The sequence below is a fragment of the Rhinolophus ferrumequinum genome, chromosome 13 (genome assembly GCF_004115265.2).
Source record: "Rhinolophus ferrumequinum isolate MPI-CBG mRhiFer1 chromosome 13, mRhiFer1_v1.p, whole genome shotgun sequence".
Taxonomy (NCBI): Eukaryota; Metazoa; Chordata; class Mammalia; order Chiroptera; family Rhinolophidae; genus Rhinolophus; species Rhinolophus ferrumequinum.
The window spans coordinates 28,153,175-28,172,708 of record NC_046296.1 but is presented as its reverse complement, the minus strand read 5'-3'; the positions used below and the strand labels follow the sequence as shown (position 1 = coordinate 28,172,708).

Here is a 19,534-nt window from a genome sequence, read left to right as displayed (position 1 = left end):
AGAAGTGTGATGCCATTTTGATTATTCATCCTTTTTATGTGATCTGTTTTGTCTCTTTGAATTGCTTATATGATTTTTTTCCCCCTAGTGTTCACAGTTATAAAATTCATGGTAATCCACTTTAGTATGTGTCTTTTCAATGAAATAATGCTAGGCACTGAGTAGTCCTCTTTCAGTTTGGAAACTCCTGTCTTGTAGGTATTGGAAATTGTATTGAATTTTCTGCCTTTGTTTTCTCTCTCCTTTTAGGAGCTCCTAATATTTGTATGTTGGACCTCCAGAACTGTCCCTTTTTTTCCAAATCTTTTCCTTCCCACTTACTAATCATATCTTCATACTTTTGTTCTGCTTTTTGTGGTTTTCTCATCTTCCACACTTTCTATTATTTTCTGTTTCTGCTGTCATATTTTTAATTTCTAAGAATACTTTTTTATTCTCTAAATGTTCTTAGGTATGTATGTATGTATATATTTACAGCCTCCTGTCCTTATTTCCTAGATACAATATATTTTATGTTTTCTTAGATCTGCTGACTCTGTTACCACTTGCCCATCTACTTGCCAGCTCTCATAGTTTTTGCCATTATCCTATTTTTCTTTGTCTTATTGGGTTATGCCTTTAAAAACAAACTAAAATAAAAAAACAGAAACAAAATTTTGCTGGTATTTTAGTACCAGCAAGAGGTTTCAAGAGGAAGTGAATGTAAACCTGTTTTGGATCAGCCATCTTTATCTAGAAATTCACTCATAAGGTTTTGATTTTTTTTTTTTTTTGTAATCCTTGGCATATATGCTAAAATTAAAAAGCTTTCCCTTAATTTGAAATTTTAATTGCCCTCACAAAACTTTTCGGTGATTTTCCCATGTGAGATTGCCTAGATAGGACTTTTGAAGTGTTGGTAGAACTCCCAAAACTCATAATTACAACTTTTTACATTTTTGAGGTGGGGAGCGGGGAGAATGGACTAGAAGGAGAAATGGTAATATTTTTCTCTCTTTTTGCATCTTTCCAAAGATTGATCTAGTCTTTGCAAGACTAGCAATACAAACCATATCAGATAATTTAGACCTAAGAGACGACTCTCGACTGAGAAGCCTTGATATAAGGTGTATTCGCAGCCTAAATGGTAAGCTTCTAAAAAGAAATCTCAGATACCTGCTTGAAAACAATTCGACAAATAAGCGATCTTTTTGCAGTACTATTAATGGAGTTTTTAATGGATTGGACTAACTCAGTTAAAAATGATGATGTAATTTTCTTTATACAGGTAATCTGACCACATTTAAGCATCTTTAAAAAGAAAGCAAATTATTTGAATGTTTATGTTTTTAGTAGTGGCTTTCAAACTTATTGGTGTCAGGACCCCTTTACACTCTAAAATGTATTGAGGACCCCAAAGATCTTCTGTTTAGATGGGTTATATCTGTCAATATTTACCATGTTAGAAATAAAAACAGAACATCTTGAAGTATTTATTATTAGTTCATTTTAAGATAACAATATAAACCCATTATATGTGAATATGAATACATTTATGTGTGAGAATGGTTTTTTTTGCATTTTTGCAAATCTCTTTAATATTTAACATGATAGAAGACAGCTAGATTTTCGTATCTGCTTTCATAGTCTCTTACAGTATTTTGCTTTGATTGAAACATGGGAAGAGAATCTGGCCTCTTAAAGATATATAATTGGAAAAGGGAGGAATATTTTAGCAGCCTTTTCAGATAATTTCAGATAATCAAAGTATTCTTTGATACTACACTAAAACTTGACCAGTAGTAATTTCTGTTTTCCACAGCCTTTTTGAGGTATAATTATACTGTAAAATTCATCCATTTTAGGTGTACAGTTCAGTAGTCTTTAGAATATTCAGAATTGTGCACCGTAGTTCAATTTTAGAAAATTTTCATCATCCTCAAAAGATCCCTCATAACCATTGCAGCATTCTCCTTTCCAACGCCTCAGTCCCAAGCAACCACTAATCTACTTTCTGTCTCTATATATTTGCCTTTTCTGGACATATTATATAAGTGGGTTCATACAATATATGGTCTTTTGTGTCTGGCTTTTTTCACTTAGTCTCATGTCAGTGAAGTTAATCCATGTTTATAGCATATGACAGTAGTTCCTTTTTACTCTTAAGGAAAAGTGATCGTTTTTTAAAGGTTAGTTAGAATATCAAATCTAAAAACCATATCAGTTAACTTTTTGTACTCTATTACATAAAAATCCATTGGTCTGTCTTGTTCTTTAAGTGGATCTTTTACCCATACATGATTTTGTACTATCATGCCTTGGTCATTTGAAAAATACTGGTTCACAAATTTATTTGGATCTTCTAAATGTTAACACACATTTCATTATACAATATCAAAAAGAAATCACATTCATTAATATCATCACCGGTTTCATCAGAATAGTCTTTAAGTTTTGGAAAGCTATCTAAAATTCTAATTTTTACTTGAAAGCTCAAAATTTATTATTGGCAACAAATTTTGTCATTTGTTTTCCTTGAAGTGAGAGGCTCACTTTGTTTTGTTTTCAGGAAATGTCTGCTAAATACCTAAGTATGAATAACCATAGTTTGTGTGTCAATCATTCTTTCAAGTAAAACTGGTGTTCCTTGAAAAAAATCAGGTAGTTCAACTTACCTCAAACATGTTCAAACACCCACACACATTCCTTTCCTGTTTTCTGTGTATGTGTGGCGTTAGATATATATTGTCTACTTAGTACAGTTTGTTGCCACAGCTTTAATTCACTGCTTAAGGTACCAGCAGTTTTACCCACCACTACTTTTGAACCATCAGTGCAAATGTTAACACAGTGAAACAAGCAAAGCCTTAGTGTTACTATGAAAATAGGTTTGAGCAAATAGATTCCAAGGGGTCCACAGGCCACACTTGGAGAATCACTGGCTTATAGTATCTTTTGTTTAACTGAAGCATTGTGTTTTGCTGTACTTCCAGAGCACAACAGTAAATCACAGTATTTATGAATAAGGTTTGCATAAAGAAATAACATTTTTATAATGAGGGCATTTGATTAACAGTAAAGTCAGAAGTTGAAGAAAGCTAAAAAGATTGTCAGAACCATTGCTTGTTTTAATATTGGATTTCATACCCATGTGCTTTTGAATTCTTTAAAAGCAAAGTGACTTCTCATATATATACTTGTATAAGTCCTAAATTTCAAATACATAGAGAAAATAAACCCTCACATTTTATTTTTTATATTTTTAGCATTTGAGAGTAGAGATTAGAGGGGCATTTGAATTAACTGGGTTTTATTACATAATGAAAAATTAATGCTTTATCTTTTTCAGGATGTAGAGTTACTGATGAAATTTTGCATTTAGTGCCAAATAAAGAAACTTTTAGACTCACCCTCAGAGCAGTCAAATTATGGGCAAAACGTAAGTATCCCAACTCTTATTGTGTGTTTACGTTATAAAATTATAATTTTCAGTTGCTAACGATAAGCATACATGGAAACTCCTCAGCCTATTGATACTGGGAGTATTAAGGTCCAATAAGTTTTAGAGAAGCTGTTTCTTTTTCAGGTGCAATGGTGTGACTCTACCTCTTTTTCCCTTGGGGGAAAACTAAAAGCCCCTGACTTTCTACTTTAGGTTTCATCCAGGAAGTCAGAATGAGTTAGAACGGGAAGAGTGAACCCTCACTGGTCTTTGAGCACTCTATGGGCAGGACCATCTTATCTTTGTCTCCCCCTCACCAATAAAGTTTTTAGTAGGTGTTCAGTAAATTTATTAAATGAAGAGCCTACAAGTGATAGTTTTAACTTGTTTTTGTTTTTACATTATAACACTCTTCTAATAAAACCTGCAACTGCACTAGTTTATATGTTTAGGATATGGTTCATAAAATGCCCAGTCCTAAGCTTGCACAGCACATTTTGTATTATTTGTAACTACATTGAAGTAGCGTACACTTTTGGCACCAGATGTTACACCAGTCTAAAACAGGGCTCTCCAATAAAACTTTCTCTGACGATGGAAAATTTCATATCTGTGCTGTCCGGTACGGTAACCCTGTGGCTACTGAGCACTTGAAACATGCAACTGAGGGACTGAATTTTTCAATTTTATTTAATTGTAATTCATTTTAAAATTAAATAGTACCTACAATAAGTGAAAAGATGTGTCCACACAAGACTTGAATACAAATGTTCATAGCAACATTATGCATAACAGTCAAAAAGTGGAAACACCCGTATGTCCTTGAACTGATGAATAGATAAACAAAAGGTGATTATATCCATAATGTGGAATATTATTTGGCAATAAAAAGGAATGAAGTATTGATACGTGTTACAATATATATGAACATTGAAACCATCATGTTGAGGGAGGGAAAGAAGCCAGTCATAAAAGACCACATATTATACAGTTCCATTTATGTCAAACGTCCAGAACAGGCAAGTCTGTAGAGACAGAAAGTCGATTAGTGGTTGCCTCGGCCTGGGAGGATTGTGGGGACCCTAAGAAGGGTGTGACTGTTAAAGGTTTATTTTGGGGGTGATGAAAATGTTCCAGAATTGACTGTAGTGATTATTGCACAACTCTGTGAATATACTAAAAACCATTGAATTTTATAGTTTAAATGGATAACTCTTATGATATTTGAATGATGTCTCAATAAAGCTGTTACCAAAAAAAAAATGTATAGTTACATGTGACTTGTAGCATTTAAAAATTTGAATTTGTCCTTGGGCTCAATTATCTTGTATAGTCAGGATCAAGTAATTTTCAGTGAAGGGCTATCATGAACAATTTGTCTTTCCTTACAGATTAAATAGCATGTTTTGTTAATTCTTAGAGGCATATTTTTCATATTTAACACCTGAAATTGATATTTTGTATTTTTTTCTCTTGATTGCTTAATGGGATGTAAAATCATGCTATATTATACAGTTGAGAGCATCTTGAGTTTGATGAAATACGGTAGTGCTCTTTTATAGATTATTGTAACAGACAATCATGTGAGAAATGAGTAATGTCAATGGTGTATTGTACTTTATGGAGAGGTATTTAAATTATGCAGAATACTGAATACAGAATACTGAACTTTATACTTGGTTTTAAAATGTCAATGAATATAATAACTAATGAAATATTTATTCTTCCCTATTTAGATAAGGAAGAACATGAAATGTTAAATAAATAGACCCTTCAGATATCTTTCCTCCTTCTTTTCATGTCTCTCTCAACTGTAGATATTGAAAGGTGGGAGATTTCCAGTGTTGTATCAGCAGAGCCCAGTTGGGCAGTCAGAACTGAGGCAGGGAACTGAGGTGTCTGTATTGGAGGGCAAAGTGGTGGGATGAGGTGAGCAGTGTATGGTTTACTAATAAGGTGGGCCTAGCATAAGGTCTGCTTGTTGATTTTAATGTTCCTATAAGGGAAAAAGAGTTGTAAGCAACAGTCTTAAGAAGGAAATTACCCTGTTCCTTTCGGTTGAATGGCATGGATAGTAGGTCCTAACAATAATTAACAAATGTGTTAATTTTATAGGACGTGGTATTTATTCCAACATGCTGGGATTCCTTGGTGGTGTCTCCTGGGCAATGCTAGTTGCAAGAACTTGCCAATTATATCCAAATGCAGCAGCATCTACTTTAGTTCATAAGTTCTTTTTAGTTTTTTCCAAGTGGTAAGTATTCATATGCATACTTGAACTATTTACTAATCTCTGCCTATATGTAAATTTGTTTGGAAATTTAAGAGCTATGCATGGACTTTTTCTGTTGTCTTAACATTCCTTTTCAAAGTTAAAAGTATAAAAACATCAAATTTGAGGCAATGATGGGACACCAGATGGCACTTTTTTTCTCGGGGGTCTGTAAATGTGTGCCTTTAGCTTGAGAGAGAGGTTACAGTAGATTTTGTTCTGCCAATGTAGAGGTTGTTTAAGATCTCATATATAACATGGAGGTGATAATCATAGCTACCAAATGGATTTGTTAGGAGTATTCTCAGTAAGTAGTAGCTGTTGCTGTTATTAAATTACCTGTCAAATCCATGAAAGCAAATGAGAAGGGAAAAATTCAGATTTAAATTAGTTATAGCTAATGGGCAAAGAAGTATTTGCCCTTTCAGAGAACACTGCTTTAAAATAAGCAGCTTTTTCCTTTGCATACTTCCTTCCCTTTCCCATTTCTTTATTTCAATATCAAATAACCAAAACATTTGTTGTATGAAAGTTGAAACGAAGTCTTATGATTTTAACAGTTCATATAGTTCCTGAAGTGAGGTCCTATGTGAGTTAATTTGTTTTATTCTTGTTAGGGAATGGCCAAATCCTGTGCTGCTGAAACAACCAGAAGAAAGCAATTTGAATTTGCCTGTTTGGGATCCTCGGGTACGTGACTTATTATAGAATTTGATTAAACCTTTTATGAAAAGGAGTATTCTCTAAATTACAGTCTAGTTAAATTCCTCTTATGCCTGCTTATCTTCCTTCCATGTAACTCTAGTCCTTTCTCTTCCTCTGCAGTGGTTTTTTGGTCCTATTGATGTGCATCTCCAGTGGTGATCCAAATGTTATGTCATAAAAAATCACCCATATAAGACTAGATGAGTGGACGTATCAACCAAAATGTCATAATCCATTGTTAAAAACTATCTTACAAGTAATTAGTTACTAATAATAAAGCACCGAAGTATGTAAAATAAATGTTTTGCAGTGCAATTTAAAGCAGATTCATGGTTCCAAGATAGCATAACTTTCACTCACCTTGCATTTTAATTTGCTTTTAGAGTGAATGCTCATTTCTCAGAGTAACCTAGGGGAAATCATCCACTGAGTAGGTGCAAAAAGATGATTGAGAACCATTGGACCACATAATGCTTTTTGCAGCTATGATACTGTGTTCCCTTGGTTCAAAAGACCATTGTTTATAAGATGTATCATAGATTTAACACCTTTTCAGGGGAGAAATAAACTTCTGCAGAGTTTTCTTTGACTTCATCTGACTTCAGAAATAAATGTAGTCGGGGAGGGGAATGTACTTCTTAGACTTGAGGACATGTAGTATTAAATTTATATTTCATATTCTTCAGACTTTTGGGGAAATGAAGTGAGGACAACTGAAATAGGAGAATAGATCTATTATTCTGCTTCTAATTTCACAGGTAAATCCATCAGATAGGTATCATCTCATGCCCATAATCACCCCTGCCTACCCACAACAGAATTCTACGTATAATGTGTCCACATCAACTCGAACAGTAATGGTAGAAGAATTTAAACAAGGTAAACCTGTTGGCCCTATTGCCCTTTACATATTCCCACAAGTTTTTAGTTGACAACAGTTTTACTCTGTCGCAGTTATGCCTGTTATTTCTTAAAATTCTTTCAAACGTGTGTTTATTTTTTCAGTAATTGGTTTTGCAAAATATAATATTAAGGCCAAAAAATGGAGCCAGCCAATCTGGTTGAAATTGATTTTTGTGTTCTGAGAAAGAACATAATAAATTTACTTTTTTTTTTACTTAAAAATTTGGTGGTATTAAAGATTTTGGGGTAGGGTGATACAGGGGCTGATAATACGATGGTCACTGTTCAAAATCAGTCTTTTTGAATTTAGGTCTCACAGTCACAGGTGAAATTCTTCAAGGGAAATCAGACTGGTCGAAACTGCTGGAGCCACCAAATTTTTTTCAAAAGTATAGGTATTTGAAATTTTGCATTTGTGTGTGTGTGTGTGTGTGTGTGTTTAAAGAGAATGTTAAACTTTATATATGATGGGTGACAGTTGTCACATTTCAAGTGACAATAGAGAATCAGTTAGCAGAAATCCTAAGTTACGATTTTCTATATTCTAGTAGTATCTAACCCAGTGTTAGTGGTTTTTGTTTTTTGATTTTAGTAAATTGTTTTTCATTGCAGGGTCTAGAATTAATTTTGTGAATATCAGAGCATGTTTTAATTTTCATAAACTGTGTGCCTGTATTAGTTCTTTTGTTCATCGGGAGGGAGAAAGAAAAAGTAATGATGAAAAAGCAGACACTAACAGTGTTTCTGGCTTTTTTCCCCTAATTGTTGCTGAATATTCTTCCTAGACATTATATAGTATTGACTGCCAGTGCATCAACAGAAGAAAACCATCTAGAGTGGTAAGACTTATATTTCAAGTTTTCTACCTACTGTGTGTGTGGTGATTACATGTTTATGGATACTTTATCATTTATAAAACACTCTCTCTACTTTCAAAATTATTAAATCTTATTGGCAACTGTTGCACATAACCATGGAGCATCGTTGTTTAAGAAATGCTGTCAACAGTGTGAGGGTATAAATGATAAACGTCTAAGTATTACTTTGTTTTGTGCACCTGAAACTAATTTAAAAATAAAATGCTGTCAAATTAATGTTTCAGAATCAGAAGTCATACAAGGTAAGGATATATATACATATCTTGGCCTTTTGTTGCTTCTTAGAGTCAGATTTAAGCAAAATTTTGAGGCAGTTTAAAATCATTCTGATACTAGACTCTTACTGAGTTTTCCATCCTTGCCATCATGTTTTCCCCATTAAAACTGGAAGGAAAAAGGCATTTTATATATTTTAATTTAGGGGATGGTGGCATAAAAGTTTTCAGAATTTTAAGCTTCTGTCAACAGAGAGGAGATATTTTTGGTCAAAGAGCAGTGCATTCTTTCTAGTGCACCGAAATTCATTTCATCTTCCTCTAGTGTGTTGACATCCCTAGCTCCATCAGGCAGAAGCTATTAGGCCACCAGAGACAGTAGTGCTTTCCTCTGGTCTGACTTCTGGAAAAGGAAAACAGAACAATATTCTCTTATTTTTGCTTCAAGTGTTTAATGCTTATTTCACTGAAAAGTAAAGGGACCCTGAAAAGAAACCTTTCACTAAAACAAGAGTATTTGATTTGTCTGTATCAGGGTTCAGGAAGCTATGCTATGGGCCAAATCCAGTCTGCTACCTGTTTTTATAAATACGTGTTTTTAAAACACAGCCACTCGCACTGATTTATAAATTGTGTATGGTTGCTTTCCTGCTACAAAGCAGAGTTGAACAATTGCAACAGAAACAGTGTGGCCCACAAAGCCTAAAGTATTTACTATTTGGCCCTTTACAGAGTAAGTTTGCCAACATCTCATTTACATAACACGAGGAATATCTCAGTGTTTTGTGTATCTGCTGTTAAAGCATACAGTTATAATGTGTTAAGCTTTTTCAAGTGTTTAAAAGATGTAAAAATGTTCTTGTAGTTATTCTTTCTAATTCAAGATCATTAAGTTAGTATATCTTAGAGTCACATTTTTTAAGTGAGGTAGAACAGTTTCAGAAATCTGATGAAACTATATTTTAGTAGTATCTGATCTGATTTTGGTAAATTTTTAAATGCAGTATCTAGTATCAATTTTGTGAAAATCAGAGCATGTTTATTTCATGAATTAAATGCTAATTATTAGCTTTTATTGAGTCACATTATTTAAACATATCTTAGCCTTAGGGTTTAGACATAAAATTTGAAAGTGCAAAAAGATTTAGAAACAAATTAACCAATAGTTTTGTTTATGCTCAAATCATAATTATTTTATGGTCTTAACAGGCAGAGTATTTTAAATCAGCAATGCATTAAAAAGATCAGTTTTTTTAAAAAGAGGGGGAAAACAGAAATTCACTAACTTGTCATTTACTACGCTATGTGCCAAATCCAGTCTGCTACCTGTTTTTATAAATACGTGTTTTATTTTTATAAATACTGTTTAATTTACTTGTATGTAGTTTCCAATTTTCATATGGAAAAAATCTTGTCCATTATTTTATTTTAGGGTTGGATTAGTAGAATCTAAAATCCGTGTACTTGTTGGAAACTTGGAACGGAATGAATTTATTACTCTTGCCCATGTAAATCCCCAGTCATTCCCAGGAAATAAGGAATATCATAAAGAGTAAGTTAATTATTTATTAACATTATATTTCTTAAATAATGTTATTTGACGTATGTATTGTCTAAGATCAGTTGTAGCATTGTCATTAATAGGCATTGATGGGGGGTGGTACATTATGTATTTGAACTTGAGTAGTCATGCATTGAAACTAAGTACATGCTATATCGGTAGCCCAGCAAAAATATTTGGAGCATCTTTATATATTTAGTAAGTCATTTTCAAAGCCATTTAATCCTCTATAACAACACAGTATGACTTACCAATGTTCTTGGTGTCGGTTTTAAGAATTTGACCAAACCATTGAAATTTGTATTTATGTTTCCCTAGAGACCAAGTTTTAATTACCAAATAGCATCTGTAAAGTTGTAAAAAAAAAATTAATAGAAATTCTTAAATTTTATTTTATAGCAACAATTACGTATCAATGTGGTTCCTTGGAATAATTTTTCGGAGAGTAGAAAATGCAGAAAGTGTTAACATAGACTTGACATATGATATACAATCATTTACTGATACAGGTAAGACTTTGTCATCATAGAGCTATGGTTCTCAACCTTAGATGTAATGCAGTATCATCAAGTTCTACAATTGATTAAATGAATATGGTACATCCATATTAGAAAAATCCAGGCTGCTATTAAAAAAGCAAAGGTATGATGAAACAATTTCCATGGCATTACGTAGAGGGAAAAATTGCAGAACAGCGTGTAGGATGCACTACCATTTTTATAAGTCAGTAAAGAGAGAATATATGCATGTTTGCTTATAAACAGAATATTTCTGGAACAATATATAGTTTTTAAAAAAGAAACTGGCAGAACTGGTTGCTTCTACGTCAAGGAACCAGGTGTGTTTAGGGGACAGTGGTGAAGAGACTTTACTGAATGCTCTTAAACTCTGAGTTTGGTACGATGTTTGGTATCTTTTAAAACAAAAAGAGGGAAGAGTAAAGAAACTCTGTAGGTGATTCTTAGTGTGCACAGCCAGGGTCTGTAATCACAGTCATAAAGAGGACTTGATTTTTATGTTTTTTACAGGAAATAAATGTCAGTAAACACAAGCTTGCTGAATGTTGCAAAATCAGTAAAAAGAGTGTCTTTCACATTTAGCTCCCTAATAATATCTTTTTGGAATATCTTAATATGCTTGTATATTCATTACAAATTTGGAGTTATCTTAATAATCTGGAATAGTGTACATTCATACTATTAATATTCTTGATTTGGTTCATCTGAGTTCTCTGAATTCTTTAGAATTAGTGCTCGTGTTTATCATGAAAGTGCAGATCCCTGCGCGTCTCCTTAGAACTACTGAATCACCCTGGGAGTGGAGCCAGAGAATCTGCAAGTTGAACAAACACTCCTGGTGATTCTTTTATAAGCAATTTGGAATGAAAACGTAGATACCAATTTTTCCATTCTAATTTGGGCTCATTTTTCAAAAAGGAGGAGGTTGGGAAACTGTTTATTATAAATTTATAAAATGTTCACCACATAAATACAGAGGCCCCAAGAGATAATTCACCACATTTCACAGTACTGACTGTGCAAAAGAAACCCCCCAACCCTGTCTTTAGTAAGCTTATCTAATCGTGTATTCACAGTTAAAATACATTAAATAATTTATAAAATTGATTTACTTACAAGGTATGAAAAGTACTAGGATGGGAATCTAGGGCTGTGTGTATTCCAATCCCGGAAAAGATGTCCAGAGCTGTTGAGCCTCATTTCCCCACCCGTACAATAAGGATGTATTTCTAGAAGGTTTCTGACATCTGACATTTCTATGATTGGTGTAGTAAAAGAAGCTTCATGGAGAGGGAGAGCTTTAATTGCATCTTGGATATTTGGTATAAGGATTAGCTTAGACTTGGGCAAGTAATTATGTGAAGAGATTGCCTTTTGGGAAAACAGCAGAAAACAGGATTTGGAAAAAAAAAAACCTTTTTTTCGTACATTTATTTTGTTAATGAGATTTGATTATGCGAAATTCTTAGAAGTTGGACATAAGAAAACTAGTTGGTACTCGAATAGGTTTGTGACCTTTTTAGAAATACTTAATTCTGTAAGAGGGGTATGTGTGTGTGTTTGTGTAGTGATGGGTAGTATGTATTTCAAAAAAGAAAACAACCCTTGGTTCAGAAAGAAGTTTCCATTTAACATACTGACATTTTTACAGTGTACAGACAGGCAAACAATATAAACATGCTAAAGGAAGGTATGAAAATTGAAGCAACTCATGTTAAAAAAAAACAACTTCATCACTATCTTCCAGCAGAGATTCTTCAAAAGAAGAAAAAGGTGAGTTTGTAATCTTAACTCTCCATTATGGTTCCTGGGAACAAATTTGTTTTCATACAGCTCCCAAACATTGAGAAGAGGGACAGTACAGACAATTCCATCTGGGACCAAAATCTCACCTTCATTAATCACAAAAGATAATGTGTTTTATATGTATTAGGTTGGTGCAAGAGTAATTGCAGTTTAAAAGGTTAAAAATAATTGCAAAAACCGCGGTTACTTTTGTACCAGCCTAATATTTCAGAATTGAAAACAGTCGTTATTCTCATTTGCTTTTTGAAATCCTGAAAGCTTTCCTTTCTTTCAGCAAAGTCTTTCTGATGTCAGTCGAAGTTCAAGTGGACCTCAATCCAAAAGATTATCTCTGGATAGCAATTGTTTGGATAGTTCCAGAGACACTGATAATGGAACACCTTTTAATTCCCCAGTGTCTACAAACAAGCCTTCCAAGCCTGATATTCCTTCTTCAGGGGAAACGGAAAGGTCTGTATTTCAAAATTGTCCTTTCAGTCTTCAGTGTATTTGAGGATAATGGAAAACTCTTCTCTACCTTTGCTAAATACTTTTTTTTAATTGTTAAGGAATTTTATTTTACTAGTTGATAGTTTGTTTCAAAATACTGGACAATTTGTGGTAATGCTGTGGGGCATGGCCTAGGTATATGAATATGTGGGAATAGCTTAGTGCATGGATTTGAACATGATTTCTGTTTAATTTTTTTCTCTTAATTCTTACTGGGTCCTCTGCCTTTTTCTCCCCTTTTTTCTTCCTTCAATGAAATATTGAAGTAGGAATACTTGAAAGAAGTAATCCTAAATGTTAAAAGTGTTTTAAATAAGTAATATTTAAATAATTTAATTATGATAATTTAACACTTTTAATAGGGTTAGTGCTGAGCCTGCTGCTGTAATTGTGGAAAAGCCACTGAGTGTCCCGCCAGCTCAAGGACTATCTATTCCAGTCATTGGTGCAAGTAGGTATCTAAACTTTTGTTACTAATGATTCTACATACATATATAAATAGATATTTAATTACTAAAATCTTTCTTTTTTCCTTCTCAGAAGTTGACTCTGTAGTAAAAGCTGTGTCACCCCCAGCTGTGTGCACCATTCCTACTGTAGTAGGACGAAATGTTATTCCTAGGATCACAACATCCCACAACCCGGCCCAGGGACAACCACATCTAAATGGAATGTCAAACCTAACTAAGAATGTTATGCCCAAGAGATCCCATTCCCCGTCCATAGATGGGTCTTCGAAGAGGTTGAAAGACATAGAAAAGGTAAAGTTACAACTTTAGTCGTGATTCAGTAGTAGATTTTTTTAAAAGTTAAGAGTACTAAAGAAACAATTCTCTGTAGCTATCTTAGTGTTCTATTAGGATTTGACTGTTTAAAAAGAATATTTACCCTAACCCTAAAAGAACAATATTAATTGTTCGTCCTAAATTCAGATTACTAATGTGTGTGTCTGAAAACTTGAATGGTTGGTCTAAGTTTCTTATTAACTTTCACAGAAGTCATTATTGGTAACTAATCATATTTATTGTGTTGTAATGTCGATCTCCTCTGCCTCCAGTAGGGGGTGGTAAAACTATTTTATTTGTTGTAAACTGAATTGATTTAACCAAAAAGATCTAAATGTAGAAATTAAGGGTGGCAGTTGAATTCAGTCTAATTTAAATTCTCTTCTCTAATCAACCCATGTTTATAAGTAGTTTTGATGATAGTGTAATCACTAATTAGTGTTTCAGTTTATATAGGTTTTTTGGGGGGTTTTTTGTAGGTAATAATAGAAATCATTTTAATGTTTGTATTTTAGTTTATTCGACTTGAATCAAAGCTTAAGGAATCGCGTGCTGCTGAAAACAGAAAAAGAAAATCAGTGGTAAATATATTAATAGTGTGCTTCAAAATACTTACTTTTTAGAGTCATGTATCAGGAAAGTACTGTACTCATAAGTGAATCAGATTAGATCTGCCTGTCAAGTTTTTGATGTGTTTTATTTTATGTAGAAATGAGCATTTGCATGTAGGAGAGAAAGTTGTCACTTGTAAATAATTCTTCTGTTTTTAGGATGCCATTGGAGGAGAATGTATGCCTATTCCAACTATTGATACATCACGGAAAAAGGTAACACTTTATTCATAGGTAATATGTATAGGTTAAAATGCGTAGTTAACGTACAGGTACAAAAAGCTTATTTAGAGCCTAGCACTGGGTGAAGGAAAGGGTAATACGATTTTGTCCCTATCCTGAAACTGAAAGACCAGCAGTATAGTTGGGAGTTGGAAGTGGAAATAGCAAACAAAGTGTGATCCTAAGTGTTTGTACCTCAGAAGTCTATTAAAGATGAAGTAGTTTAAGACTTATTCAGATTATGTTCAACCTTTGTTTTGTATTTATCTTTAAAGAAGTAGCTTAATGCTCAGCATAGTAAATTCTTACCAATATTTGATAGTATATCTTTTATTGTGTACGACTGTTTACTGTCAAAATTTAGGTTTGATAGTTAGGAACCAAAGTTAATATTTTAAAAGAACCAAATGTACCAGTGTACATGCTAAGAGCTAAAGAGCTAAAACTAAAGAGCTCTTAAATGTCAATTTAAAATTTTATTTTTCAAAGAATTACCATTGAAACTAATAATAAAGTATTATTAAGCAAAGCATGGTAAGTTGATAAACAGTTGCTCAAAAATCAGCCTTATGTAAATCAGAAAAATCCCTTCTCTGAGAGTTTATAGGGAATAAAGAACAAAATGGCTATTTTCACTCCCCGTTAAAGAATAAAGTCTCATCATAATCAATTGTCATCCTGTTCCCCTGGATGAATTAGACATTCTAAAGCAAAATAGAAAGTGTCCTCATTCTATTAGTTGTAGAATTTGTAAAATTTCTTTTAGCATAAGAGAGGGTTATAAAAAATATATGTGTATAATTATGTGCAATAATGAAAGAAAAAACTTTGAAATGGATATTGAAGTATGAAAGCATGAAATGACATGTCTGTGTTTTGCTTTAAATTATTTCAAGTATAAAGGGTAAGGGCATAAACCAAACAAATGTAGCAAAGTGTTGATAATGTCTGAGTCTTGGTTGTGACATCTAAGTCTTCATTGTCCTATTCACTATTTTTATGTGTCCGAAATTTTTGGTGGATGTGGAGATGATGTAGCTAATTTGTTTAGCCAAGGTAACATGAGAGGAGAATTAAGTCTTGAGTCATCTCTTGACAAGAAGCCAATATACTGTTCCTGTCACACAACCGTCTGTATTTTTGTTTTTTGCTATTTAAATTTTATTAACAAATGTTTTTGCATTTTTTAAATTAAATTTATTGGGGTGACAATGGTTAGTAAAATTACATAGGTTTCAAGTGTACATTTCTATAATACATCATCTATATATCACATTGTGTGTTCACCACCCAGAGTCAGTTCTCTTTCCATCACCATATATTTGACCCCCTTTCCCCTTTTCTACCAGTCTCCCTCCCCCCTTTCCTTCTGGTCACCACTAAACTATTATCTATGTCTGCGAGATTTTGTTTGTCTTGTTGCTTTGTTGCTTTCAGTTTTATATCCCACATATGAGTGAAGTCATACGGTTCTCAACTTTTTCTGACTTATTTCACTTAACATGATAACCTCAAGATCCATGTTGTCACAAATGGCACTATTTCATCTTTTCTTACGGGAGAGTAGTATTCCATTGTGTATATATGCCACATCTTCTTTATCCAGTCATCTATCAAAGGATACTTTGGTTGTTTCCATGTCTTGGCCACCGTAAATAATGCTGCAGTGAATATCAGAGCACAGATAAATATTTTCAGATTTTTGGGGGTAGATACCCAAGAGGGGGATTGCTGGGTCATACCATTGCTGGGTAATTCTATTCTTAATTTTTTGAGGAACTTCCATAATGTTTTCCATAGCAGCTGTACCAATTTCCATTCTCATCATCAGTGTATGTGGGTTCCTTTTTCTCCACAGCCTCTCCAACACTTCTTATTATTGTCTTGTTGATAATAGCCATTCTAACAGGTGTGAGGTGGTTTCTCATTGTGGTTTTGATTTGCATTTCCCTAATAGCTAGTGAAGTTGAGCATTTTTTCATGTATCTATTGACCATTTGTATGTCTTATTGGGAGAAGTGTCTGTTTTGGTCCTCTGCCCATTTTTCAATTGGATTGTTTGTTTTTCTGTTGTTGACTTGTACGAGTTCTTTATATATTTCGGATTTTAACCCCGTATCGGAGGTGTTGCTTGTAAATAACTTCTCCCATTCGGGTGACAACTGTCTGTATTTTAGGTGTCTGTCTTTGTTTCTCAATTTCTTAGACTTTGCTTTTATTATATAATAATCTGTAGTATCCTCAAAAGCCCTCATATAGAAATCCTTGAATTTCACCATTGAATTTCAGTCCAGTGATTACATTACGGAAGTTACCTAGCCTGACTACAAAGTCAGTTTTCCTGAAAATTTAAGTATCTCCCAGTGTTCTTCCTGAATGTATTACAGAAACTAATTGAGGGATATAACTACATATCAAATTTTCCTCTGTAACACACACTCATTTCTCACCTCATACCCCAAGAGTTTCCTGTTTCGTGACTGTGTTCTGCCAATTTCTCTTACTAATTCGCCTGACTCGATGAGGACTGTGTTCTTTATGCATTTCTCAGTGCAGAAGTGGCGATTGATTTAACAAAGTCTTCTTTCCTGTATTCACACTCCTCACACATCCACCCTTTTCTTATTCTGCTGCTTTTCACCTGACAATAAAAAATAAAATTAAAAAAAAATTTTTAAATTCCCCAAAAGAAGAAATGCCTATGAACATTGAGAGAAAATACTCAACACATACTTGAGTGTTTAGGAATTTAAGGGATTCAGAGAAAAACTCAGTTTTATGACTGATTTACTAGTTGGGCCTTATATTTGCTTTTCCTTTGTTTCTATTTCTTTCTACTAGAGACTACCCAGTAAAGAACTATCAGATTCATCATCTCCAGTTCCAGCAAACAACATCCGTGTCATCAAAAATTCTATTCGACTGACCCTTAATCGGTAAAAGCAGTGCCTCCTTACTTAAGTGAATATGCAATCATTTAGTGACACAGATACAGCCACTTTTTTAAAAACAGAAGTGGCTCTCATACATAAAATCAGGTGACAGTTATAGTCATCGGCTTAACCTTGAAGAGGTTTTTGAACTTTCACACTTTGACCTGCAGATGCTGTAGCATTCTCTCATTGATTGCTACATATACTTCTCTGAGGATCACCTGCTATCGACTTGTCACCTATAATACTATGGCTTTGTGTTGGAGGTTTTACTGCCTTAACTTTTGATGTTTGTTTCTCTATTATGGGAACCAGTTCTTGACTCTTTGGACACTGATAAAACAAGTCCTGAACTTTTTTTTTTTTTTTTGTCTTATGTTGTAATCATTGTATAGAACTGAAAAAGTTGAAAACAAAAAAATTGTCTTGTAATTTTCCAAATGTTAACACATTTACTTTAGCATTGAAGCCACTTTGTGAAACCTAAGATTAATGAATGTGAGGTATCTTCTGATTTCCTCTCTTGTGTAGATGTACCTATTGTCTGTTCTGTTGATTTAAGTTATTTTTTTCCAGAATGGCACATGGAATATTTAAATTTTTATTTTTTTGTGCCTTTCTGTCCAAATGTTACATAGTTAAAACCAGAGAGGATTAGTCCAGTGATTACATAAGAGTTGGGCACCATAAATTCTCTATATTTTGCCTCCCATGGAGGCCTTTGAAATGCATCTTTATTAAGAATCAAAATATAACCAGGATACTGAAAGTCAGTATATGAATGGTGAAATTATTACATATTCTATCTCATGCCATTCTTATTAGTTGACTGGTATTTTTTACTGAGGAGCAACTCATTCCAGCATCAACAATAAGATATCTTTAAGTATGGCAAACTTGTTTTTTTGAGGTGTAAAATTAAATTGGCATGATAATTCCTGACCATTACTTACCCCACAATTTCACACATTTTCTTCACGAATTAGGCATGCAGAAGTCAGCAGTGGGTTTTATTGAAACCTGAAGGCATTTTTGAATGACATTGTTACCAACCATTAATTGGCTCAGGACCTTTGTAATTTTTATTTAACTATATGAGTTGTCTTTTTTTACACTGCTTTTTTCAATGCATTTCTTAATATTTTTTAAGTTTCATGATTGCATGCTCAGTTTATTAAAATCCATAACCATGTAATTCTTGTAATATGTTGATTCAGTGTTTTGTAAATGAAGTCGTATGTATTTTCAGAGTATTTTTGTATGTACTGTAAGATACCATCTTTTCAAAGAGAAAACTTTAAAACCTTTACTGTCTCTCTTTAGTCTAATTTTTTAAAATATGGATTATGCTTGAATTATTCTTAAAATGAAAATGTATAGGTTGCACAGCCAGGAATGCTGGTATATGTTACCTTCTTCAGCTTTCACTCAGCATTTAGTAGGCCCAGTAGGAAAAACACAAAATGGTCCATTTGAATAGTGCAGGGAAAATATTTGGTTGTGTATTTTATAACTCATGGGACACTTCTTAGCCAGTGGAGTAATAGCAGTCCATTTTCTCTTGTGAGCCCTTTGCTATTAATTGAACTACTTGAATTCTGATTGTTGGACAGCAGTATTCTTCTCCTCCCCCTCCTGTCTTATGACCCCTAGGTCTCTGAAATGAAAATTCTAGTGTTTAACTTATACAAAGGAAAACTTCTGAGAAGTAAAGAAGAGCAAGGAAAGGATAATGGTTCCATTATTCACTTCTTACATAGCAAAAGACAAGAATGAAATTCCACAACCAAGTTTTAGCTTCCTTGGCAAAGCTGTTCTCATAGCTGACCCTTCTCCTTTATTCAGATATTTTGAGAGTTGTTCTACAAATACTCTACTTGAGCAAAAGAGAAAGATGATGAAAAGACTGGAGAACTATCACCTGACTTCAAACTTTGAAAAATTCTTTAGTAAGGGATTTTATTAAATTTCATATATGTGATGTGTTTGCATTTTCATATTTAATATCTAGCTATTATCCCCTTCTGTTATCAGTTTTCAAAGTCTCTTTAAGAATCCCCTCCATATCCATGATTCTTTGGAGCAACTAGAGGAGTTTGTCTTTAATAAGAAAACAACAAGCCTAACCCTTGTACTCTATAGTATAGTCATTTCTCTTGTTTTAAGGGTCCATTCATCGTGGGTTTAAGACGTAGCCAGTGGTTCAAGTTAGACT

The 19,534-nt window shown here is 33.5% G+C and overlaps 1 protein-coding gene across 1 annotated transcript in view; it reads left to right on the top strand.

Annotated features, from left to right (window-relative positions):
- PAPOLG (poly(A) polymerase gamma) overlaps positions 1 to 18,626 on the top strand; it is a 29,514-nt gene extending 10,888 nt beyond the window's left edge. The window contains exons 7-22 of the mRNA XM_033125121.1: positions 1,015 to 1,126; positions 3,329 to 3,418; positions 5,537 to 5,675; positions 6,311 to 6,383; positions 7,157 to 7,277; positions 7,612 to 7,696; positions 8,087 to 8,140; positions 9,827 to 9,946; positions 10,355 to 10,464; positions 12,125 to 12,246; positions 12,554 to 12,729; positions 13,131 to 13,219; positions 13,309 to 13,529; positions 14,069 to 14,134; positions 14,324 to 14,380; positions 17,228 to 18,626. Coding sequence (XP_032981012.1) covers positions 1,015 to 1,126; positions 3,329 to 3,418; positions 5,537 to 5,675; positions 6,311 to 6,383; positions 7,157 to 7,277; positions 7,612 to 7,696; positions 8,087 to 8,140; positions 9,827 to 9,946; positions 10,355 to 10,464; positions 12,125 to 12,246; positions 12,554 to 12,729; positions 13,131 to 13,219; positions 13,309 to 13,529; positions 14,069 to 14,134; positions 14,324 to 14,380; positions 17,228 to 17,326 — 1,734 coding nt within the window. The 3' untranslated portion in view covers positions 17,327 to 18,626. The remainder of the gene's footprint in view (positions 1 to 1,014; positions 1,127 to 3,328; positions 3,419 to 5,536; positions 5,676 to 6,310; positions 6,384 to 7,156; positions 7,278 to 7,611; positions 7,697 to 8,086; positions 8,141 to 9,826; positions 9,947 to 10,354; positions 10,465 to 12,124; positions 12,247 to 12,553; positions 12,730 to 13,130; positions 13,220 to 13,308; positions 13,530 to 14,068; positions 14,135 to 14,323; positions 14,381 to 17,227) is intronic.
- Positions 18,627 to 19,534: the final 908 nt, after the last annotated feature.